This window comes from Osmia bicornis, chromosome 5 (assembly GCF_907164935.1).
Source record: "Osmia bicornis bicornis chromosome 5, iOsmBic2.1, whole genome shotgun sequence".
Classification (NCBI taxonomy): Eukaryota; Metazoa; Arthropoda; class Insecta; order Hymenoptera; family Megachilidae; genus Osmia; species Osmia bicornis.
In genome coordinates, this window is record NC_060220.1 from 8,303,994 (window position 1) to 8,330,965 (window position 26,972).

The following is a 26,972-nucleotide window of genomic DNA, read 5'->3' on the forward strand; positions in this document are numbered from 1 at the left end:
CTGTTTATACGTTCTGGGGGTGCACGGATTGAAAAATACGATGTGGTTGCTATAAATAAAAATCTTGCGAAAACCACCACCATTCTCTTTCTCTCTGTTCAACTCGAGGGTGCAAAGAAAAAAGATGAATTTAAGATACTTGTGGCATACAAATGAAATAGACGAATTCCCGATACTATATTTTGCGCTTATCGAGTATCTCTGACGTGTAAGATAAAAGAATATTCGTTTCATAGATAGCAGATAACGAAGCTCGAAATCTGATTAAACATCGTTCACGACAGATTGAGACATATTATAATCATTATTAATCCACATAAGTGCTATTAATCCGTCGTTCAGAAATGCTACTGATAGAAAAAGTTTCGAGAAGTTGTGGGTGTTTGCGTTACAGTTCGATTAGTTTCACTTTCGAGAATTATAATTTTTAATGCAACAAGGTAGCATTAATCTTCGCTTTCTATTTTATTTCAAATTATTCGTGACAGTTAATATTTATTACCAACAATGTTGATAAAAAGAAAAAGTTTACTTTCACTTTCGAAACAATAGAATTTCACACTCAGACTGCTTACTAAAGCGATTCGGTGGCGCAAAAATCAGCGTCGCGGTTAATTTGTCGCCGGTGAAGACGAGGGGTGCATCAAGATCTGGAGGGTATTGTTGTCGTACAAGATTCGGGGCGGGTGGAGAGGAGGATTCGGGGAGGAGGACCGAAGATTCCTCGGCTCTCGATGTACTCGAGAAAAAGAGACACATGGTGGAAGGAAAGGGGGAGGGTCGGCGAGACTGTGTCCATTCGTGATCTCCCTGTCCGCCATCTTTTTCCTGCGAATTGCGCGCGCGTGTTTGCGTTCCTCCGGCCGCGTTATTTCTCCTCGAGCGGGCTCGTTCGTTCGATCAAAGCGGATCAGAGTTAATCTCGATGGAGAATCGAATTCATAGGCTCGCGCGACACGGATCTGTTGGTGTTCGCGTGCACTCGAGACCCGGCATTGTCAAGTTTCTCCAGTTACTTTGCACGAGGCACCGATAACTCGCGATCAAACCGCTGCTTAGCTCAACTTGGACACGTGTAATCCTGTTTACGAAGAACCGTTTGCGTTGGCAAGTTTTCCTCTTCGAAGATTCGACTTCCAACATCTTTCATGTTCCTACGTTCACTTTTCAAATGATATAGAAATATTTTTTTATATCGAAGGGTGTAGTTGAAATTTGTGTAGACTTATTATTATACCGAGATCGTGGATAGATTAATCCAGTTGTATTATTCAGAGAAAGTTGAAGAGCTGACCGAGTTTCTTTCATCGCCTCTGATACTGAAACACCGTTTTCATGATCTTTATCGCTAGATCGTTCGTTAAGATATTCCGCATAATCAAATATAATACCTATATAGTTTTGAGCAGGTATTTCCGATGTGTTGTTAATTACCGATTGGGTAATCCACGCTTGGAATATTTACTATTCAGATTAATTAGATAACATGGATCTACAATATTAGACGCTCCGAAAGTCTTAAGAATAGCAAATCATTTAACTTAACTCGCATACTTGCATCACGGAATACATTGTAAATTCGCTACCATGCGGAATAAAGACTCGAGCCACTTACATCTAAATTACAGGTTCGTACCGGCAAATTATTCCTCATTATCGACATCCAAGGAGTATCCGCTTAGTCTTTACATCACGCGCTACTACTTCTCGCGTACCATAGTTACCGTTTCCACGAACCTCTTCTACGAGTCTATTTCGACTTTATTTCTCAATTACACCAGTATTTTCGACGCGCGAGAGGAAAACGACAGCTACCCGAAGAGCTCGCGCGTTTCACCCTTCGGAGGGGTTGATTTGCAAACGTCGAGCGTCACCGAATCGTCGACGAGCGTGGAACGTGTGTAGGGTTCTGACAGGGGATGAGGAAGTGGAAGGTAACGGCGCGGCGTAGGAAAGAAAAGGGACGTATCAGGAGTCTTGGCGGAGGCCAAGGGATCGCAGGGTTTTCGCGGTGATGCTCGCTGCCGCGGGGGTGAATGCGGCCTTTTAAAAGGTTCCGATGGGAAACCCAGCAGGGCGTGAATGGCTCCAGACTACTCGCTGGAGGAGCCGCAACGAGGAGAGGAAAGGTTGCTAGCTAGGACGACGAAACAGTGGTGGAAGAGAAAGAAACTGGTGCGTGCACGGGGACACACACGCAGAATCGCACGCGTGTTGTCACGGCCTCGAGGTGTTCCACACCACACCTTCCTCTTCTCTTGCCTCTTTGTTCACGAAAGTTCGGTTTACCTCGTTCCATTCTCCAGCCTGCCTGCCTTCTTTTTATCCTCTATTTTTGCTCCACCTTTTCGTTCCAACGACCATGGGACTAACGAGTCTAGCTCAGGTGCAAATAGAGAAACAACGGTGAAAAGTGTTACGTTTTCTTTTTATTTTTCGCTACAAATGTCTAAATTGAAAATTGAAAGTCAAAGAGAAAATTCATTTCTGGGAAATCTCCACGAAAGCGTAGAAAAAGATAAAAGAAAAAGAAGAATTTCGCGATGGAGTCTGGACAACAGCTCGTTTATTAAGATAAATTAAAAGTCGCATACGAATGGTCGCGGAATGGAGAACGAAGAGGAAAGGTTCGGGCCAGAAGATGATCGGCTCGCGTCGTTCTCATCCAATTTCACGGCGGGACGCTATTTAAGTATCGGCCGGCGATAAATTATCAAGGGAAATTTGTAGCTGCCGTCAACGGGCGTCGAAATATCTTACGACTATTTAGCGCGACGTGGAATCCCGTTTTTCGTAAACACGTCCACGCCACAGAGAGAAGAGAAGAGAGGAGAGGAGAAGAGAAAAAGAGATACGGGAAGATACGTTATAAAAAAGAATAAAAAAAAAATAAACTATCTGGCGACACGATTTCCTCCGTCGTTTCGCTTCCTTTTCTTTCCCTTCCATCATCGTGAAAACAAAGCAACGAAGGGAAAATCTATGCGTTCAAGAAAAATAATGTTTTTCTTGATCCTATTTATCACGGTTTCCCGTGGGCGGGCCCCGGCCCGTCCCCGATTTCGACACTCTCCTCTACGAATAGAAGAGACGGTACGTGCGCGAACCGTATCTTCTCTCCCTGTTTTCCTCGGATTCTCCCTTTATCAGCCCTCTCTCCTCTCTTCCCTTTCTCGCTCTCCGTCGCCCGTGAAGCTCCGTTCTCTCGAAATAACTACGAGCCCTCTGTCGTATTAATTACCGGGATTCATTTCATCCTCATTTACCGCCAGCTAATTTACCGAGGAGAAGCCTGCCGCGATATATGTATCTCGAGCAACCCTTTCCTCGTGAATTCTAGCTATAAAAGCCTAGTTTTACGTTGCCCCGGATCAAACGATAAAATAAGGCTGTCAGGAAAGATCCTGCTACGTATAGTTATTGCTATTTGGTGATCTATACTCGATCAGGTTGGTTGGAAATCCAGGGTTAATTATTCAGAGGAAGTTTCACCTCTTTTTATTGCGTGCTCGTTAACACCGCGGAGGCATTTACGAGCAATATATGTAAAAATGATATGGCTAGTCGCGAGCTGCATGATTATTCAAATGAAATGGAAGTTTCAGCGCAGTTGAAGTCGCGAATGCCGTAGTGGGTATCTCTGAAGGTGAGGCTAGTACTCGGGACGAAAGTTGCAAAGGGAGCTGCTTGCAACCAAGCTGTAACAGAGTTATTAACAGGGGATTATTATGTAAGGCGGTGCGTAATTAAAACCCATTGACATTTATTATCCCCCCGTTCATTCTCTTTCCAAGTATGTTTATTTATATGCCGTTTTTATCGGTGCGTGCAACAGGTACTGCTATAATTGCCGTTGATAGACACATCGCTTTTTTTTCCGCATAACGATGCACGTTATTGAAATTATTAACTTTAATTAAGTGGCTACAGTGGCGTTAATGTCTCGTTCTCCTTGCTCGATATCAATCTCTTTCTCATAGACCCGAGTAGAATGCAAATTACAAACTTGTTCCATCTCGTAGACACGATGTTCGAGAATGACATTGGATCTGCATCTCGAACGAGATAAATGATCGATGATCAATAAACAATATTTTTTTTTTATCTTCTTTCGCTCGAAAAGTATGCGTGTACAGTTTCGATCAGTGCAGAACCGGCAATTGAACGTTTGATGTTTAACACGAAACACGTTATGAGGTTACACTGTAATACATACTTTGAAACGTGTCATTCATTTGCATCTATTTACCATTTTAGCGGGACGATAAGGCGGTAAAGTAATAGGTGATCCTTTGTTACATAAAACATGGAACGTTTTTTGTCCAGCTTGTAGCAATTATACGCGAAAACGTGTACGCGACAAGATATTTGTTATCGTGTTTTGACGTAGCCGTTTGGTGTTGGCGTGTTTCGAGTTCCTTGAAAATATTTTGGCAACAAGAAACGAGACTAAACAGGAATTTCAAATTAAATTTAAAACAAATTTTGACTCATCGAATATTCGGCTCACGCCGTCGAAGAGTTAAACGGAAAAAGGCAAAGATATTTTTACCATGACTAATCTGTGTCTATTTTAATTTATTACCGAATTCGAGTAAGTACTTTCGTCTACCTGCATACGATCGTTCGCCGGTAATTCGACTTACTCGATCGTCGATTCGACTGGTCGATAAATTTCCATTTAATTTACCCAGCTAGTGTCGAAAGCCACGAATGGTATTCGAGGTACTCTGGACGTCGTTACACGAAATTACGTGACGATTATTGCTATCGAATGTTCGCGATCGCGAGGGAACATCGATGCCGTGCGTAATTTCAAGCGGATATACGTTTTCTTATTCCTTTTCCCCCTTTTCTTTTTTCATTCGATCGTTACAGGTTCGTTTTATATATTCTCGAACGGATTATAGTTTTATTGGCGTAGTCAGGGACGATCCTTTTAGGGAATTAATTGTTGAGTGTCATCTGTGGCTTAATAACGAGAGAGATACCGCTACCTCCTTCCCGATTATCGTCCATTAAAGTAACATGAAATTGCTATCGAGTTATCGAGCACGCATATTTATAATCGGATCGTAGCGATAAGCGGGTATCACCTGCTTTCGAAATTACCGCTATTATCCCTTTCGGCGATAATTATTTTTATACATGATTTCCTAATTTAATCCTACCCTAAGAGCTTTTGTTTTCGCATCGATCAATATTTTTTTCAACGAAAACTAGCCGAGAAATAATGACGAATTACCGTTTAGAATTTAGTAAAGAAATCTGTCTTGTTCTAAATATAATCAACTAAATGTAATTCTTTAGATATATCTGATACGATTTTTGAAATCTATTTTTCCTAATAATCACCCGATTCAATTTAGTTATCTGACTCATTTATCTTATTATTTGACGTAGCTACCACTTAAGATTTCATCAACAACATCTCAACTGGTTCTTATCTTGCTTTTTCGTCAAGAATACCGCTGTTCGATTATTCTTCGAACCAGTGTTACACTTGGTTAACATCCATTCACAAAATCGTGAAAACTATAATCTGATTTTTCAAATAAAACATTTTGAAAATATAACATAGCAATCAGCGTATCGACGAGGAATCTCAATTAATTAAGTTGTAAAATTGAATGTTTTCAGCTGCTGGTGAGCGGCGGACAGCCAACGACGGCGACGTCGCCGGCGATGTCGTCGGGTGGTGCGTTGAGCCCTGGCGCACTCTCACCGTCGTCGACGGCGACGACGACGGGCGCCGCGGCGGCGGGTGCATCCGGAGGTGCTAGCACCCCGGTTGGCGGTGCAACGGGGCCTGGTTGCTGCGAGAACGGTAGGCCAATGATGACGGACCCGGTGACAGGGCAAACGGTGTGCAGTTGTCAGTACGACAGCGCCGCGAGGCTTGCCCTGGGTGCGTATCCAAGGTTAGCACCCACCGCGACCTCCTACTCTTCTTACCCTACGCCGACACCCTCCACCACCGACCAAGGGCCCTACCCCAGTATCGGCATGGACAGCTCTGCGTTCTACCCTCCTTTGGTGAGTCTCTCCGTCTCTCTTTATTCGACCCAGTTCCTTATTTTTTTTTTTTTCCGCATTTCACAGAAGGTCGGTTAATTGTTGAACGATAATTACGAGTAGGTTTTGCGTAACGCCGGATGAATAATTCATCGACGGTTGCGCATGGAAATAGCATCGCGCGCGTGCATTGTACGCAGCTCGAATCGTCGATGCCATTGTTACACCGGTAGATTACACGTTACTGATAGAGATTCGGGGTATAGCGGCTTGGCAACAGTCGGCGAACAAATTTTCAAGTCCAGCTTTACGCAAGTACCGTGCTCGCTCGGTTTCGTTTCGAGACGATAAATCAGCGAAATTACACATCCCACGAGCTAATCGGAAGACTTACGAGCCGGCTACGGGTATTTATAAACGCGATCATTAAACGGTTTATTAGCTCGAACTCGAACGTAGAAAGAGGTGTCCAGGAGCGACGTGCCACCGCGTCGACAAGAATTAGAATGGGTTTTGCAATACGCTTTGCTACCTTCAACTACAACGACGGCCATCCCGACGCGACGTCAGGATTGATCGGGCCGTCGAGCTAGGCGTGCCGGACGATTATTACTCCTGCCGGCTGAACTCAAGACGGATTAGCGCGCGGTCTTGCCACGAATTAGCTTGGAATTCCGGTGACGGAAGCCGGGCACGTCTCGAATCGGCCGTTGCTCGAACTCCTTAGCCCTGCTGAATCCATACGTCTCTCGCGTTTCTCTTTAGGCCCGGAGACTCTGTCGCCGTCTCCGTCGCCGGCTGCGTCGAATTATTCACGCGCGGCTGTCGAGAGCGGAGCGATAATCTCGTTTAAGTTTCGCTTCGCGGAAGACGCGTCGTCTCGCTACCTCTAACGAGGACTCAGTGATGGATTCGCGGTTATATTTCAGGGGGAATTTTGTTCGTTCGTTCGTTCGCTAGCTCGCTCGCTCGCCAGGGAGGCAGGGAATCTTGTGAAACACGCGTTTCTCGTGCAAAGACACCGGTTTATTCCGTCCTGGTGTTGCGCACGCGGAAAAAACGCGGCTAATAATAAGTCCTGGACAGAGAAGCGGACTCGGCGAACTAAACAGGGTAGGCGCGACTGTTGCATTTGCAAGATGCAAGCGAGTCAGGTTCGAATTCTGGACGAAACCGTTGTTTTTCTTCAATTTGGAAATTTTATCAGAATTATTCGAGAGCGTGTTGCGTGAACAGATCAAGTGGTTGATGATCGCACGAAATTTTTCCGAGCGTTCGCGTAAGAGCAGCAATGACGTAGATGGACTCGAAACGTTTGGTAATCGCGAGCACGTTGCCGATAGCCCCGATAAACGTAATTAACGTAGAAATAAACGACCGATCGTATCTCTCTTTCGGCCAATATATATCTCCGCTCGAGCGTGTGGATACTGGCTAGCAGGGAGGTAGAGAACGATAAAAAGATTGCTCGGAAAACACTCGTTTCGCCAGATGTTGCGAGTCGCTTGATACGACTTGCTTCGACGACCAGAGAGGAACGAGGAGGAAAAGAGAGCTGATAATTAAATTCTCCACTTATTTCTTCGCGACGTTTCGTTTTTGTCAGCTCGTAACTCGTTGCAAACGATCAGTGCATTAGGTCTAGTTAGAGGGAAAGATTAACGAGGAGCATCGTTTCCCAACAGGTATCTTTAGTCAAGTAAAAATACACTTGATTGTTCGCTTTCGTATTTTCCAACAGAAACTACTTATTACTGCAATTAGCTGTCACACTTTTTCCAGAATACTTCATTGAATTCTGAATAGAATGAATATAATTAGTTGATCAGAGGACTATATATTACATTGAAATATTCGTAAGGGGTTGGAGTACGACCCAGTATTCATCCAAGGGCTAAATTTGAATTAATTGGTGTAATGATACTAATTGGTTCGTCCTGAACGAAATTGTAGAGTAATTTATCTCGTACCCCGGCAACGATTCAAGACTGATATTGAATAACAGCGGACAAGTTTCAGGTAGAGCCTGAATGGTTTCGAACGGACTGGATATTCAACTTGGTTGTAACGAGTTCCTAGTTTAGAATGAAGTTAGACTACTCGACGATTATGCCAGGGAATATTTGCAACCGAAGAACCAGTTTTATCCGCGTTGCCTTCGATGCGACTTAACCCTTTGCTGTCCATTTATGTATTCTGAAGTTTAAATCCAATTTGCTAACTGATGCAACTTATTTTGTCTCGGTGTATCGAACACTTGAGCGAAATGCTTTAAAGAATAAATCGATACAAAACTGTCAATCAGATTATCTTAGCAACAACATTTCAAATTTTCATGTCGTTCTAAGTGCCAATTAGATACTATTTAACTTAAATGTCTGAGAAGTAGTGAAAGATAATCCACTGATTGAAAATTAGCCCGGATGTCGCGTACGACTAATTTCCCTTCGATTAATAAAATAAAATTATCATTGAAATTGAATAAAAAGCACCAAGTGAATGGAGATAACGGTATACCACACTTGCCCCTCGTTTATATGAATTTCCACCCCGACGAGCGAGTAAATCGCTCGCAGCCTATCAGCGCGTGTCTTTCGATAACGACACGTCACTCTTCATTGGTCAGCATTATAGCAGTCTTTTCAAGTTCGACAAATGAACGAACCGGATGGAATCGTAGATAACGAACGAATTTATCCCCTTGCGGGTGAGTCAGTCAGTTTGCGACATTCAAATTTCTCTTTGTAAGTACTTTCCGAGCGGAGTATCGATTGCGCGACATTGATTTCTCGAGTAGTGCCTTATCATCGAGTCACCATCTCCAACGCGTTTGATAATACACGGTTCACATTTTTTATTTTTTTCGAACCACCTTGTTTATCTACCTACTATTGCAGATGGTCCGTTTGATCTTGCCGCGCGATCAGTTCAGCCTTGGATAGATAACAATAGATACGATCGATGCTTCTTATCGCGACTCGCTGTCTCGGAAAATTGAAAACGATTCTTCACTTTCTCTCGAGTGATTCCCCGAAATAGACCTCCTTTTTATAGACGATAACGTTTCAGTTACCAAGGGTTGATATAAAGCGTTTATCATTTGAAAAAGTTTCTATTCACCGCGACAATTTAAAGAGTATCCTTCGCTTTCCATTTATACGAGTTAATTGAATTCGCAGCTCGGTTGACCGTCACGGTAATCAACTCGTTAACTGTATCATTCGGTTATCCAATAACCGCTCCGCTTCGTTAAATTGAAGCGAATTCCCTTTTCCACCCCAGTCGGGAGGAACGCGTAATCGTTGATTTTAACGGGTCTCGCGCGATTCCACGCCACCTCCGGCTATTATAAATGTCCCCGCGGTGGACATTAGCCTCGGTGTATCGGCCGGACAAATTAATTTAGATTGGCGTTTTATCGCCACCGGGGCGCACAGACGGAAGGAATGCAGATTTTAATGCCAGACGTAAATTTCACTGCTATTTCGCAGTTCGCTTCGCGGGCTAACTGCTACGGCGTTAATGTTAATTGCTGTCGGAATATTTTCTGACACCCGGTGCGCGTATTATGTCAACGTTCCACGATAATGCCATTCATAAACCGGCCAACCTCGACCCGACGACGATTAGACGCGGCGGAACGTTATCGACCGCAGGCTTCGACGCGACGATGAAAAATCGCATTCCGCACGATTCCTGCGTGCGGTCTGCCGCTCGCGTTCGTAGAAAACGAGTTCAAAGGAAAGAGGAAGCGGATGATTGGAAAGGAAACAGAGAGAAGCGATCGGTGCTCTCGTGCTGGCACAACCTACCTATAGAATCAATACTGGTTACTCTATGTTTCACGTTTGCAACATTTTTTTTATCAAAAGAATTTCTATTTTTAAATTAATAAATTGCAATAATTGCAAATGAGGTAACTCGCTCTTTCCTTTAAATTAGCATAATCAAACCGCCTATTGATTTTACATGAAAAGGTCTGACCGGTGTTAAGTATGATTAATGAAAAGATTAATTTCCGTTTCGATATTAACGTTTTAGGAATAATGATTGGTTCGCATGTCTCTGTGTGCCACTGCAGCGGCATTCCGATCCGCGATATCGCGAAATGCGTTACTTTACGGCTCATTGATAAGCGTAACACACGTAGCTCTCTTAATCGCGGACGTTTACGCTCTTATAATTGGCAGTTACGCGCGGCTTGCATGCGATACAATGTGCCTACACGCTTCGGTTCAGAGCAACGCGCGGTGATCTTTATTTTCCAGCTGATCGTCATGCTCCTCGGCTTGGCGTAATGCTCGTTCCTCGCGTCGCTTAACATTCTGCATGTTAAGCGTATCGTAAACGGCCAAATAATTCAGTTGATCCTGAAAATTAACCCTCTCGTACCCGTCACAGCTTTGATATTCATTACCTTTGTCGCATAAATTTTTATTTTCTTGTAAAAGGAAATCGATGGTTATTTTAATTGAAAATTCTCTCTAGATATTCAAATCGTGGATGTTAGCACAACCATATTGAGTAAATATTCCGGTGATGGTAGAAGTTGTACCCAGGATATTTTATCAAGATGGTAGTTGGTGTTATTAGTCGGGCTTGACCGATTGACGCTCGAAGAATGCCATTTGTCGCGGGACGGTGCGTCGAACGTCATAGCTTTGCACCTTTATCGCAATAAATTGCAGCCGGCCTGCGACCTGACCGCTCGGCTCGGTCGTTCGTGGAATTTCAGCTTCGTCCTGCAATTTCGTGCACGCGACGATCGCTCAGCCTCCCGCGACAACCGAGCCTGGAATGTCATAAATGACCCGGGCAACCGGAATTTTCAGAATTTTCACCAACCTTTTCACCCTCCGCCCTTCCCCCAGCTACTTACCTTATCGACGTTCAGGCAAAAGATTTCTACGAAATATAGAAATTTTAGTCCGCCAGTTGTCGCGTGGTTCGGCAATCTTTATTGTTACGAATAATAAACGAATCCTCGAGCTATCTTTATCGTCATGAATAATAAACGAGCCTTTTACTCTTTGAATTATTCTTATCGTCGGGGATAATAAATAAATTTACGAGTACTCGAATTAGATCCGAGTCGTTGAGTTATTCTTATCGCGAGGAATAATAAATGAATCTTCAAGTCGATGAATTAGATCGGTAAGTTTAATTCGTAATGCTCTGTGCGGTTGCAAGGTTATTTAATGATCGTGAAAAGCAGGTATGCCAATCGAGGTAATAAAGTTGCGTTATCGTGTGAAAATAGTTGTTGCTCGCGTTGCCTGACGCGTTAACTAATCTTATCTGAGAGGGTGAAGTTATTAGTAACATGTATCGAATACAATGTAATCTTATCAATGATAATAAACATATATATAATGCTGGTGTAAAAGGTTACATATGAAAATCACGAATACGTGACACTAATCATGAAACTGGTAATAAACATTTATTTTCAATCGAAATGTTTAGTTTCGTTTAATAGAAGCTTAGATATGGGGTTACATTAGAGCAACCGTGCAGGTAAATAAAGTTTAAGCAGGAAGCACATGCTACCAGCGCGAGGGATTCGAGCAGTAGGCCGTCGTTTCGACGAGCATTATAATATAATAAGATTCGTATTAGCATTGAATGAAGTGGGTGGTGCGAGAGCTGGGATCGATAAAAGAAGTAATAAAAAATGATCGTCTTTAAGGCGATCACGGTGGTCCTTTCTTCGAGGAAATAAATGAAAACGCGAGCATAGCATACCGCGTCGAGGTTGCAAGGATACATAATTCCCCGGTTGATCGTGTCTCATCTCGCGAAATGGAACGGCTAGTTTCGTGGCCGAGAATGGATCGCGTCGAAGCTTCTGAAAGCTGCTGTCCCACGCGGAAGCTCTCTACGGCTTCGTCATCGCCGCGAGTCGATACTCATTCCCCTCGTCCTTTGTCGACGTTAATTAAATTATCACAGAGCAACTGCTGGCCGAGCTTCGAACTTTAACTTTGAAGGCCTCGCGTGACGGCCGCGCTCTGGTCCCCTCTTTATATTCGGCCAACTTTTCCTCCGGTTGTCTTTTGTCACTGTTTCCGAGTCCGAACTCCGGCCAACCCCGTTTAGACACCGGCCAACGCGGCGTATTGTCACTCGTTTTCAGAACTTTTCCACGTGCTCGAGTTTGCTAATTGGGTATACACGGGCTTCCACGGACTTTTCACGACTGCGACAAGAATTGATATTAATGGGATACGTGTAGTTTTTATAGATTTCTATTAAAATTGAACAAGACTGGAATAGTTATTGTATTCTTTTTTAATAGAATTCATTTTAATCGTCGATTTGATTGGAAAATTGTCGAGCAATTTTCTCTATCTCGATTCGATCGGTAATTATTTCTTACTATCGTTCGTGCGGGATCACCGTCGCGACGGTTGAATCGTTTAGCGATGAAACGGAATAAACGGCGCATTTATTCGACCGCGAATCTGTCGTTAATCGAATTGATACGAAACAACCCCCGTGGTTTAGCAGTTTCGCGACTCGTCACGTATGTACATTCCGACTTGCGTGTTAGGGAGAGAGTCGTGCACGATTCCAGCTGATACACGTCCTCGCGCGTGCACGTGCTCGCTGATAATCAGTTCGCGACATCGTTTCTCGTTTAAAAGGATGAGACGCGTGTCGTGACCGTGGACTGACTGGCTACAAAGAGATCGATCTGTAAATTTCGCAAATTCGAATCTGTAATTTTAACACGCGACGATCCTGACCGCGTGTGTCTGTCCAGCCCTGACATATCGTGGCAGAGTGGCTCGTATAATCGACTGCTAACCGAACTGCTTTCGTAACAATAGTCGAAAGGCGCTGGACCACCCGCGATTCGCCCATTAAATTCACCTCCGTGGAAAGGGTAGAGACTAAGGGAGAAACGCGTCGAGGAAACGGGATAAATATGCGTCCTCTCTGCCTGTTTCTCGCTCCCTTCGGTAAAAAGGGGAGAGAAAAAAAAAAGAATGGCAGAGAGGAGAAAACAGTGGGCCACGAGGGTACCCGCGGTAGCGGATTTGGAAATCGAAACGAGGGGATGGGCCCGCAGGGAATTAAATAGTCGACCTTTCTGCCGATCTTTCTGTAACGCGAAACTTCCTGGCGCCAAACACCTCTAAGCTTTCGTTCTAATAATATCCCATTGTGCTACCATTAGCCACCGAGTTTCTATTCCTCCCTTTTCTCTCCTCGCTTTCTTAACGGGTTTCGTCTCTCTTCCACTTCGAGACTTCTATACGTATATTCTGCTCTCGTACGCTTCGCAACGACACCTCGAAACATCGACTCGCTCGCGTCGGCGTGCAAGCGTATCCGGTCGAGACAGCATTGCACCGTCTGCTCGCTTTGCCTCGTTAAACTCGCAACTTTTTGCCTCTTCTCTTTCTCCGAAGGAGAAATTCGCGATTTCGCGACGATAACCTTGCCGTTGGTGTTCTGCAGCTTCGTTACGCTCGAACGAGTTTTGCATTTCGACGCGGGATCGTGGGTGGTGCCCGATTAACGGATCGTCAGTCACTCGACGATGGATTGACCGATCCGCTGGCTGCCGGCGTGACCTCGTTGCGTTCGGACCGGCGCGAAATCGCCGCTTAAGATGATGGATCGATTTTAATTCGATTGAAACATTTGCATAAATTGCGTCACGCTCGAGCGTGGGCGGCAGGATTTGGAAACCGCGACATAGGTGGTGGTCAGCTTTGATTCGAGAATTCTATTGCGAAATCGATGCGGAAATAATGTAAAATCATGGCTGCGTTAGAAACGGCCGTATTACACCCTTCTGAATGTAATCAATTATACTATTCCGTTGCAGGGAAATCCGTACGGATTGAAGGACACGACGGGGATGGGCATGACGGCGGATATGGGTGCTGCATGGGGCACGGCCGCCCTTCAGCCTGCCACCACGGGTTACTACCCCTACGATCCAACCCTGGCCGCCTACGGGTAAGTTTATCACCAGGTTTCATGGTCTCTCGGCTCCATTAGATTAAACCACCACCCCCGTTACCTTCTCCCTCCACTTTGGCGCACGGTACTCGATGCCTCGGTGCTCGGTGCCGCCATTAAAACAAGAGTCACGATCTTTCGTACTCGCTACACGTATCCAGCCAGCAATGGTTATCGTTATCGCGAATCCGTAATATCTTTCCCTCCACCCAATCGAAGAACCGCGTTAGTTTTAACCGCCTCGTTGAAGCTTATACGAAGTGGACGATTGCCCTTTTTCCTTTACGATACCTTTAATTTTCAGCTCGTTCTCGGAGCGAAAATTATAGAAATATTTCATCAAAAATATTTAATGCGGTTTTAAATGCACACAAAGCGTGTCCCTCCCATTTTCAAAGGGTTCAAAGTGTATTTACAAGTCGACGCATGCTCGACCGAAGGTAGGCGACAATTAATCCGTAAGAAGGGTGACGAGCAAACCGGATGCTCGTTCTTCCTGCTCGTGGATAAGAGTTACGAGGGTGCTGTCAACACTAGGACCCTTGTACTTCATCTTGTAGGGAAGCGAGCAGAGGAATATCGATGGGCGAGAAGAGGTCGTCACTTAGAAACGACACTCGCTTCTCTTCCCGCAAACATTCTGTGTATCGGCGTAAGTGATTCCTCAGCCAGCCTGCCCGCGCTTACTTTTAACGGTGTGTATTTTCGTTACGGATACGTGTTTTGATTAATAATGGCGGACGAAATACCGACGGGGCTGGATTTACGACGGAAATTTATTTTGGTAGCGCAGCATGCTCGACGCGTTGTTGCATCGCGATACACACCCGGCGATATATCAAAATCTGTCAGAACGGTAGAACGATTATTTATCGGGCTTGAATTAAAATTGAAAATGTTGTCGAGCGTCGTAGAAGGAACAGCATCGGTGGACGAGTTTTATTGGAAAATCTTAAAGAATTTTCACGGCAACGTGGAAATGTAAAGTCGCATAGGGAGTCGCAGGAGCTAGTTTCGTGGGAAAGGGGGTTATTTTCGAAAACCATGTGTCGCGTGCCGTTGACAAAATGAGACATTGACATAGATTTCGACGCTAGGCGTAATTGGAAACACTTGGCTTCCACTGGCCCTCGATTTTTCCCCGTTGCTCGTAAATCTTAATCACCCTTTCGTTATTTTTTTCCAAAAATTTTTTTCTTTCTTTTCTCCAACTCCTTTTCCCGAGATGAGTTCAGCGTTACAATTTTCGTGTTCCACGTTTCAAGTGTGCGACGTTTTGGAAAGTAACGTAACAATTAGGAGGGAACGAACGAACAGGTCTAGTCGGTCCGGAGCGATAGAAATCGCCAAGGAGGATCCAATATCGAGCTTGGATCTTTCTTTTCTCTTTCTCTCTTGAACTCTCGCGATGCGACCGTTCCGATTCCTTTGATCTCACCGGTTTCTCGTGATCGTCGGGGGAAACGGTGGGTGTCTCGGTTCTTCTCGGTTCTTTTCGGTTCTTCTGCGGGGGATGGAGGACACCAGCGAGATTTGAGAGGAAACGGTGCACGACGAACGGTTACAAAATGGCTGTAGGCAACCGAGTGGGCGTACGTAATGGAGGCTTCCAGGTTGCCTGTGTGTATATAGTCGGATCGCGAGCGTAGGGAGAGCAGTAGGTCTCTCTCCGTAGGAGAGCGAGTGAGTGAGTTTATTGATTGGCTTCCTCCCGGGGTTGGCTCGCCTGTTCGTTCGCCAGGCCTCTCTATTCTCCTCCTCTCTCTCTCTCTCCAACGAATTCCAGTCTATCTCATTCTCGCAAATTCTACCTCGGTTACACCTATCCTTGTCTCTTCCTCACCGCTATATACACGCTCGTTTCTCTCCTCTTCTCTCCTCTCCCACTCGTTCCTCTTCCACCTCTAACGCCGCCGACCTCCTTCCACCCTCGAAAGCGAGCCAGCTCCCACAGGTGCTTTACTTACTTTGCTTAGCAACCCTCGTGTCCACACACAAACACGCTCGCTCTCCTTCGTGGGTTCACACGCGTGCGTACCTTCCCTGTCGCTCGTTTCCTTCTCTTTTCAATAGATAAGCTTGTACCATTTTTTCTTTCATAAATATCAAACTGAAACATTGACAAAATTAGATATTGATTTTCTATTTGTACAATTTAAAAATCTGTAAAATGATATAAACATCACCTCCTGAAAGAGAACCCTGTTGAAAAGGGAGGCTCGTGTGCGAGGCACAAAACTCTGAACCGTAGGCATTGTTTATCGTGGAATATATCCACCCTCTCCAACTCTGTCGGTTCTCCTTCCCTGTTCCACGCGGAGCCTCTATTAATTTACTTGCTTAATAATACGACAGCCCTCTTCGCTCGAGAGGAGCCATCCTCTCTCTCTCTCTCTCTCGTTCTCTGTATTTGTCCCCTGTATTCTGCTTCCTCTCTTCTAGCGCTCGCTTCGCGAGGCTACCCTCTCGCCACTTTCCTCGTCGACGGGCCGTTGCTATTGTTTCAACGACGCCCTCGAACTTGCGGACTCTCTGCTCGCGTTGGGGCTTGAATCGGGGTTATAAACTGAAGCGGCTCGATTGGGGACGGACCGACGAGAGCATTCTGATTACGGGAAATGAGAAATACGTCGTTTGCCGGCTCGAAATACCGAAAGATCCCTGCGGAAATCGTTGCAGCTGCATCTGTTCTTTTTTCTGTTTCGCGACACTGAATTTTTGAACTGTGCATTTGCACTTGGATTAAATACGTTTACAGGATGCGATACTTAGATTGATCAATTTGTCTACTAAAATGTAGTATATAAATAAAAATAGCGCGTTTCATCCCCCGAGCGTTCCGTCGCTGAATAGTTGCCAGTAAATCGAGTGAAAACGGGCGCAGATGCGGACAACGTAGAAATCTTCCCCGAAGCTTTTCCCCATTCGCGAACACCATTTTTCACCAAGATCCCAGCGACGCTACCACCCTCCCGCGTCCCTTCTCTTCTCCGCTTCGTTCTGCTCGTTTTTCAGCTCCGCCACGGTTCCGCAGTATCATCCCGGTGTTGAATAAAAAATCACTGTGAAACGGTGTCTCTCCGGTTCGATCGAGAAATTCCTAAGGAAAAAGTAACATCGGTATGTCGGCGTTCTTTCGTCTCGTTGGTATTTACGTTAAGCGAAGTTAATTGCATCACAGTCGCTTTTCCCTCGTTTGAAACTGGAACGGTGAAAATCATCTTTAGCGCAGTCGATCGGCTCGCAATTAAAACGCTCGCCTCGTTAAACGATGAAATCGCGGTTGAAACTTCGAACGGTTATAAACGCTCGAGCTAACTCAATTCTGACCCGATCCGGAGATACCGCTTTTTCCTACTCCCCGTTAGATACAGACGTCTGCTATGGGGATAGGAGAGACAAACCCGCGATCCATGGATCTTTTTCCATTGGATCGAGCCGGGACCGGTTGCCGATGCCCGATTTTTCTCTGCCCGTCGTGTAGGTCGCGATTGGTTTCGACAAGAAAAATCTCGCGTATCTGCGAACTCTATAATCGGCGAGGACCGCTCTCGCCGTTTCTCGACGAGGAAAAACCGGCGCGCCGAGTCTCGACCTTTCTCGCTTAACGGACCTCTCGCCTGTTCCTCGCTCGAACGAAGGTTATTTTATTCTCTGCTTGTGATCGCTCGGAACACGTGTCACCGTGGAAATTATGTGTATCGATCGTCGAACGGGCTGGAATAAATTCAAATCGACGTACACTTTCGCTTTTTCGAGAGAGAGATCTTGATACTCTGACAATTTGTACGTTTCTTTTAAACGTTAATGATCCTCGCGAGACTTTCACCGATGATTACGTGGTTTTGTTATTTATAGAGCTCGGGATACCTGCTTCGGTGGAAGTATCATTATAACATTAAGCAGACTTGTTCAACCCTTAAAATCTTGGGGAAACGTGCGCGACGGATAGGAAAGCGTGGAACAATGGGGAAAAAATAGGGATAGAATGAAAATAGAAGAGAAGGAGAATCGGTTCGGATTAGATAAGAGGTGGCGAAGGTTGTCGTGGAGTGCAGAAGCGGTATTACACGCAGGGGGCGGGTCAGTTGGATGCAGTGCGCGGAGCAGACGCGGCGGTAGGTTGCGTGGTGCAAGGTAGGTTGGCTGGCTGGTTGGTTGGTTGGTAGGTTGGTTGGTAGGTAGGAAGGAAACGTTTGCACATCCGGGACCGGGCGTAACTATCGAAGCTGCTATATACCCGTACACGGCTATACCAGGCAGGAGGACGTAATTACGCGCGTTCTGCCAATATTGGTTAACCTTTCGAGGTTGACGCCACCATATGCAAAGCCCCTAATGAGTCGCTCGAGTGGCCCCGGTGTCTAGTATTACGCGCTCATCTCTGCCCCCGCATCGCGTCGTTATTACCTACTGAAGGTATTCCACGATATCCTCTCTTTTCCACCGTTTACCACCCTCTTGCTATGCACGCTACCATCATCGCGCACCCCGGTGCACCCTCGTCGTCTGCTCGATTTCGTGTGCCGCGTTTCGAAATTTGCCTACATTTTCGTCCTTGCTGGCCTGCCGATAAAACGCCTCTCTCTTTCTCCCTGGACCATTGCCGAAAATCGTCGGAAGGCGAATATTGGCTCGGTCGATTCGTTAGACTCCCACCCTTTCATCGTGGGAGATTTCAACGCGAAGCGGATACCATGCATGTTTAATTTAATTAATAGCTGTGCTGGTCACTCTTTGGATGAACATAGAAATTTTCTAGTTAAACTAGACGGTAAATGTACTGGATGTAATCGAATATCTGTGAAGCATCCACAAGGATATTTTAACCAGTTACGTCTGAAATCGAAATCGTAACCGATAACAATAAATAGTAGACGAGTACATTGGCGAACTCGATTTCGATGGATCAACGAGTGCAATCACGAGCAGGATAACCCACGCAGCCCGGATTCTTCGCGCTCTTCTCGACGGTAGAACGATAAGAGCAGTGTCGGGGAGTTTTACGTACGGTCAGATGGTGACGAGCTTCTGCTCGTTCATTGTCGCATCTGCATTGCATCGAGCACGACTAGCGTGGACGATCGCGTCGATAGCTACATCCCGGAACGATTCTCCGTTGGCACGCAACGCCACGCTTCGTATGTAAATCGGCGGGTATCAATGTGTCTCTACCGCTGTGTGCGTTTGTCTGTTTGTGTGTGGATAATTGCGCGGCAACGGCGTAGTCCCGTCGCGTGGGTGGCAGTCGAAATTGCGCATATCAATGAAGGGGTCTCGGGCGTCGATTAAATCTAGAGAGGCAACGGCCGCTGTCAATTTCTAACTTCCTCCCGGACAGCTTATTCGCGGAACGAGTCGTCACGTTTTCAACGACGCTCGCAACTTTCCACCAACTGTCGCCGTTCGCGTGATTTTCGGACAAAGCCCACTCGAATTTTAGTGCGTCGTTCACAGGAACAGTTTCGACGAGTTCGCATGGAAACGAAACTTTTTCCCTCGTTGCTAAACTTTTCTATCGTTATCATCGATTTAGACGTTCGCGAGTAGTTTAATCTAACGTTTGAAAAATCAGCTTTCCTTTAATAAGTAATTAGGAAAGTGTGTCGCATAGCACACAAAGTCCTCGGTTCCTTTTGTATCTACCTCTACATCGTCCTTCGACATCGGCTTCCCTTCAAAAAAGGATCTACCGGTCCATTTTCTTTCCGTTGTTAGCCGAGTAATCTCCTACGATCTCGATCGATTGGACGGTTTTCAAAGTTCCATGGTAAAAAAAACAGAGAAGAGTGATCGAGGGATAGGTGAAGAGAGGAAAGAGAAAAGGTACAACCGAAAAAAGCGGCTGATTTTATAGAGGAGGTACGAGAGACGGCGGCCGCCTTTCCCTTGTCAGAGGGAGTTTAATAGAGGGTGAAACGTCCTCGAACTTCCACGAGTCCGTTTCCTGTGGATCGCTGGCTTCTTCATCCCCATCGAGTCGCGGTCATCAGCAACGTCTTCAATGTGGATCGCGGTAACGATGTTGAAATAGGGGTTGGACTTTCCCCAAAAGGGAATTATCCAATCTTCTAGGGAAAAGCCAGTCATTTGCTTTTCACACGATTTATCTCGATTTATCTTCATCTCTGTTTTTGAACGTAATTAATCCGAAGTTGATTTAATTTTTTCATGGTTTATTGAAAGTTTATCAATGAAAGAATCAGAATGTTGTTGCGAGGAACATTGTAATAGGCAGGTGAATTTCGAGGTGGAAATTGACCGGCAGTATGGAGAGGGTAACGCGGGTTATATTTTCGGGGATACCGTCGGTCGTTCGGGCGGCGAAAGGCCGAGATTAGATCGCGTCTAAACTTATAACCCCAGACGGAAGATTTCATCGGACCATTTGTTGCTCTCGCCCGAACAGAATCGAGCCGATAGCCGCGATCGTAAAACGCGATTTAGACCCGGGAAAACGTCTCCATTCGAATAAACTCGCGTCCGCGTAAAAAGGATCTTTGATGATCTCGTCTGGCGAGGACGTAAAACACGATAGATTCCCGTTCAAAAGGTGAGCCGGCCGTAAAATTTTCGTCGGTACCGAACGTCTCCTCGGATGTTTATTTATCGCGGCTACGAATGCCAAATTACCATTCGTTCTTTATCAATTTACGATTCGCGATAAAACGAGCGTGATACGTTCGCTTTGTTCGGATGCAACGTGTTGAAATAACGTTGTTGATTTACTCTTTGGATATTCGTTATCGCCTGTAACGTTGCTCGTGGATATCTTCCAATTTCGTTCGAATCAACTTGAAGGTATTCCGTGTGAAAATAATAAAAGATCTCAAAGGGTTAATCGTTAGCCTCTGTTTTCGTGCAACCCTCTCGACGGTGATTCGAGCAAGCCCCTTGTCAGGCGGCGTCACGCTTCGAATACAATGTCGTTGGTAACCACCGCCTCGAACATAGCTGCCACCCTTCCACGGCCGATGGATCGTCGATAGGTATTTTAGGCTACAGTATATAATGGTACATACCTATAACAGCGTCGCGTGGGGCTGCGCCGGAGGGGAGGACACGGGACGAGACAGGGGAGCGAGAAAGAGGAGGAAGAAGGAGACACAGTGGGGTTCGAGTGAGACAGCAGAGAAGGGAGAGAGAGAGAGGGGATCGATCGAATCGCCATTACGGCGAGTGAGTGCCGGGGTTACTCGATGGAATCACGCCGCCGCTGGGGGTTTATTCTCCGTATATATTTGCCGGAGTATCACCCTCGACCCAGTAGGATGTCGCACCCCTATACCACGGAGGGTTCGATGCTCTGGCAAAGGAGAGAGAGCAGAGGAAAGGGAGGAATAGATCTAGGAAGGCTGGGCGGCTCTCGTGTGGAGCACTTCGGACTTGCCAAAATCTGCGGGGAATTCGCACCCCTCGACACGATGCCACTTTTCGAGTGGAGTGGAGTGGCTCGCCTCGACAAATGTTGAACAATGCTTACGTTTTTCCTGCTCGGATCGTCCGTTTTCCATTAGACGTCACGAGTATTTTTGTTAATTTTTAATAGAGTACCACTGATGGCTATTAGCGATCGACGTCACCAAATTAATTTGATTAAATAATTGAAATATAGGTCAGGAAAGAGGATTTTAGATACCATGAATATTTTATTAAGTAAATTGCACAGTTTACTCGCTAGTAAATTAGACAACCAAAGGATTGAATTGTCGCATCCTTCGTATCTTATCTACCGGAAGTCTATTAATAAACATTATTGATTATCGAGCGTTGGGGTGAAATATTTGTGTTAATTTCAGCTGATTCACACGGTGAAACGATACCATGTTACAGATACGGCGCCGGATATGACCTGGCCGCGCGGCGGAAGAACGCGACGAGGGAGTCGACGGCTACCTTGAAGGCATGGTTGAACGAGCACAAGAAGAATCCTTACCCTACCAAGGGCGAGAAGATCATGTTGGCGATCATCACGAAGATGACGTTGACGCAAGTGTCCACTTGGTTCGCGAACGCGCGAAGACGCTTGAAGAAGGAGAACAAGATGACCTGGGAGCCGAAGAACAAGACCGACGACGACGATGACGCGGTTCTCACGGATTCGGAGGATAACAAGGAGAAGGACGATTTGACGGGGGACAATCAAGGTGACAGGGTTGGAGAGGAAGCGAGGAGGGGTCTCGAGGAAAACGGTGAGTTAATTTTTTCCTTTGCAATATTATTTCCATTCGTGTTCCTACGAGAATGCGAATTCCTGCAATTTTTCCTCCGTGAATCAGAGTCGAGCAAGACATATTTCTGTCTTACCACGCGCGTACATCTTCCCTCTTCGAAACAATACACGGTTTTCACGTGGTACACGAACGAGTCAGAACTTTGTTTGCTCGTGTTTCACGTGCCTCGGCAAGTTTACTTGATAATCAGGCATGCGTGTAACGGCACGAAACGGGAAATGCAATTGTCTATGCGCTCGTGTGTCGTCTGTATACGTCTTCGGTGGCGAAAGAATGCATCGGGATAACCGGTTGGAATCGCGGAAGAATGGCCGCCATTAGGGGCCAATTATCGATATTTCAATGCGAAACCCGCGTGCAATACCGACGCGACGCGACGGCGGGTTAACCGAGAGTCTTAGAGAGGGTGAACTCGAGCCACGATACCGTGCCTGATCTGTTCGACTCGGAATGCCGGTAGCGTGTACCGGCTCGCGTGACTAGTTTCCTCGATATCGAGTACCCATCGGTCGGCGTTTCTGATATTGCACAAGCATCCATTCCACAATAAGCCGAACCGTACGACCTCACCCTACATGGATCGCCAACTACTCGAGCTGATCGGTCGCCAGAATCTCCGCCAAACGAGAACACCTTCCATCGAAACCTTTATTCTATCCATAGATTCGTAAAAATCTATACTTGCGCTAATAGCTTTCAAACAATTTGCCTTTTTGTCAAAATAATCTGAAGACCTCGTCGCCGAATCCGCAACTCCCATAAACGTAACCTCGCGACTCTACTCAAAACATCTAGTAAATTCAATGTACAAAGTGAAATTTCTCGGCAGCTTCGCGTAAATCGGTCGCAACCCCGGCGCGCAGCAGCCATCGGTCTGCCCGATAGGCTACTACTTATTCAGGCATTTTGCCCAACGGCCGGAAACGGTGAGTTAGAAATTCGCTGCGAAACCGGCCGTGTGTCGGGCTCTATATCGCGGAGGCGGACATAATGGTTCACATGTGGGTAAACACAGTGACGGGTTGCGGGTTGCCGCGCAAAGAGATTAATGGCCTTCGGTTTGGTCCCCCGGTGGACCGGGTCGGTTGGTCCTCGGTATTGGTACGGTCGTGGCCGAGCTCACGCACACTGCTGCGCTGGTGCACGCGTGCTTTCACCATAGGGTGTGTGTAAAGGTGCGTATTCACCGGCCAACGGTTAAGGGGAACGCGGTTGATAAACGCTTTACAACTCCGAGCAATCTTTTCATCAGCGTCGCTCTTGATTCGCTCGAATTTTAATCGAAACTCTTTGGATAACTAGGTATCGCGACCGAATCGAAAAGATGAAGATAGGTGTTTCGTTAAGATTTTGCAATCGTCAGTGGAGAGGCACCTTAACGGTGGCTGGATGGTGCGCGCGCGTTCCAACGCTCGTCTCCCTAAGCGTGTGTCTCTGTGGGTGAGAGGCGGAGGGTGCGCCCGGGCTGAGTAGCCATCCGTAGGACCATATACACTTCGTGCCACGGGCTCCATATATATACATGTACATGTATATACTCGTTGTGGATGTATATAGATACAGCGGAGAGAGTGGTGGTTCGAGGCACGGTGATGTATCGGCGCCCGCGGCGAGACGAATGGTACAGACCCTCCTATGGCCACCATTACCCCACCGCACATTGGCCAATATCGCTCCTCTCGTTCCCTCTCGCCCTTCTCTTCCTCCTCTATCCGTGTTGCCCTCCGCCACTCTCTTGGCCGAGTCCCTTCGATTCTCGGGGACATTTAGGTGTTGTGTCGAGAGCTGCGTCACGCGCGTCCCGCGATGCCTCGTAATTTTAAAGGACAGCCTCGGAAATAAGCCCTTCGAAAATCCGGCCAATGCCTGTAGGAAACCGATTTGTTTTCTATTCCCGGCCGCCGCGCCGAAGTTCCTTCGAGGCCCGCACACGCATACGGTGATTTGTGTTCGCGTATGAATATCCGAATATCCGGCCCTATTGGCAGAGAAAAGAGTTATAGAAGTTTGCTAACTCACGAGACGCGCAAGAGGATTGACTTACAAGTGGACCACTCGATTTTTTTCTGTCAACAGTAAGGGTGAACGCTCGTATCATCCGAAGAAGAATAGAGATTTGAAAATTGAATAGCCGCAATTGGTTGCGTTCGAGATACGGAAGAGGACGGCGCGAAGATTATGAGATTAACGTCTGATAAAAGGGGTCAAAAGTTAAAGAGCCACTTGTGGACTCGACGGTGGTATCTATTTAGTTGGCCCATAAGGTTCCCTTTTATAAGGGGGCGTACGCACCCTAAACCTAAATTCTCTGTTTCATTGTATCTCTTTCCGTTTCACCCTTCGTCCGTCTATTCGAGCGGTTCTCCTTCCCTCTGAACGGGCTACCGGCCCCTCGCTAGCTTGCGAATTATCGCTTGACGACCCATCAAGTAAACCCTCTGCCGACTCATTCGAACCTCTTAATGAAATTCTCACCCCTGACTGACTGGCTGGCTTGGCTCGATGGTTGGTTGGCTGGCTGGCTGGCTAGCTGGCAGACGCTTGGGACGATCCTAGAGTGCCCCGAGAGAGTTGAAACAGAGACAGGGAGTAATAGGGAAAGAGAAAAAGAGAGAGGAAACGGAGATAGAAGGAAAGGGAAAAAGATACAGCTTTTCCGTTCTCCCTTTCTGGCTCTCTGCCTCGAGGGGAAACTAAAATCTCTCGCGCCTCAAAGTGGTTGAAGGCTTCGCTCCCTTTTTTTTTCACAGCATCCCTTACAGCTTAACCGTATAAGGGGTGCAAGCGGAGACTGCCTCGTCTCTCCGTCGGCGTCGACGTGGTCGTCGAACCCTCGGAAACCGAGTGTCCCCCGGATAGAGGGACTCGCGTAGATTTCGCTTTCACACCCGGGATTATAAACCATTAATTCTGACATCGAGTCGGGGGCCGAATAACGAGGAGCTAGCGGGCGTAATGCAATATATACCCCCTTGACCATACTGAATTTTCTATTAGTTTCGTGGAAAACACTTTCCGTCGTATTTTCACGAATCTCCAGGGGTGAAGGCAGCTTTTTACGAGCCATTAAGTTCGCCTTTTATTCGATACGCTTATCGGCCCACGTATATATACATATATATGTATTAGCGTTTATGACCGTCGGGATATATTTTTCTTTTTTTCATTCCTTGCCTCTGCGATGCCTCTGCTTCGTTCCTGCCATCCGACCATCGAAAGCTCGCGGGCAATTTAGTAAATTGACGCGACCCGTCTGTTTGCAGAGCCGATGAGGCACGTGAAAGCGGAGCACTTGCAGCACGACAAGGACCTCGACGAGGAGGACGACCTGGATCTCGAGGAGGACCCGCGACGAGGAGAGCATCCCTTTCACCACGCGATGCAGCACCACCACCATCATCACCAAGGATACACAGGAGAGGACCACCTGAAAGACGAGGGCATCAAGTCTGACTGTAGCGCGGCCGGGGTACCCATACCCGCGACCAAACCTAAAATCTGGTCCCTCGCGGACACGGCTGCCTGCAAAACCCCGCCGCCACCCTCGCATCCCCACCATCAACAGTACCACCACCTTCATCATCAACAGCATTACGCTCAACAGCAGCAGCAACAGCAACAACAGCAGCATCACTTGACCAATCAAGGCCATCATCATCATTCCCAACAACCTTGGCTCGGTTCCGGTGGCGGAGGTGGTACCGCAGGCGGCGGCGGCGGTGGTGGTGGTGGTGGAAATTTGAGCTCGTTCGCGTTGCCCTCGTCGGCGTCGATGAGTCCCTCCGCAGCGGCAACTGCACCGTATTCCAGTGCTGCCACGAGGTACGGCGGTTTTCTCTCCTCCTCCTCCGGAGGTCAGCTCCATTACAACCCCAACTCCTCTTCCGGCTCGAGCTCGAGCGCGTCCTCGTCAGCGGCGGCGGGGTTTCCCGAGGTTGGTACGGACACTCCACCCCAGACACCGCCCAACATGAAGGTGGCTACACCGAATGGAGTGATCCAGGCACCACCGGGCGGTTATTGCACTGGTGGCAACGGCAACGCCACTAGCAACGGTAATCCAAATCCGTACGGGGCGAGTCATCCGGCCGCCGGTTATCTCTCGACCAGTTCCGGCTCGGCCAGCAGCGCTTCCTCCTTCAGCTCGAGGCTACAAGCGTCACCGCACAAAGACTTCTCGCCGGCGGCACAGAATTCCATTCTTCATCAGCATCAAACCACTGCCAGTTTACCACCCACGGAGGCCACGACTGCCTTCAAACCGTTCTACAAGGGGTAGGTGGAAAATCATCCACCGTTAAAACAATACTCGTATACTGGTGTTTCGAAGACGAGCGTAATATTTGAAATGGCGGCTTTCAGATCGCAATCAATGGGCAGCGGATTCGTGTCACCGGTCTAAGCCAAGCTGGATCGACGTTGGATCAACGACGCGTACCTCGAGGTGAGTGAAATCATCGATTCGATCTTCCACGCTTTTATTCTCGTGGTTCGTTCGTACACGACGAACGGAATCTGTTTTATTCTCGGCGCACGACTCCTGTTAAGCGGATAGAAGAATTTCAATGTTCCTCGCGCGTACTCGATGACGAATCGTAATCACAGCAACGATGTTGACTCTGTACGGTCGTAATTCATTCGACGATGGGGAAAAAGGAAGGAAGGGAAGAGCGAGGGAGGAAGGTTGTCGGACAGGAGAGTACACGAGCGGGTAATCGGTTTGCAAATCGATGGAATGGCGTGTTC

The 26,972-nt window shown here is 46.8% G+C and overlaps 1 protein-coding gene across 5 annotated transcripts in view; it reads left to right on the forward strand.

Moving 5' to 3' along the window:
• LOC114872287 (homeobox protein caupolican-like) overlaps positions 1-26,972 on the forward strand; it is a 61,499-nt gene that overhangs the window by 25,168 nt on the left and 9,359 nt on the right. For all 5 annotated transcript variants that reach the window (XR_003788743.2, XM_029179351.2, XM_046285602.1 and 2 more), the window contains 5 exons: positions 5,641-6,036; positions 13,856-13,989; positions 21,826-22,184; positions 25,490-26,501; positions 26,589-26,670. Coding sequence is in view for 4 of the 5 variants with exons in the window: in XM_029179351.2 (XP_029035184.2) it covers positions 5,641-6,036; positions 13,856-13,989; positions 21,826-22,184; positions 25,490-26,501; positions 26,589-26,628 (1,941 nt within the window). In the remaining variant the exon portion in view is untranslated. The remainder of the gene's footprint in view (positions 1-5,640; positions 6,037-13,855; positions 13,990-21,825; positions 22,185-25,489; positions 26,502-26,588; positions 26,671-26,972) is intronic.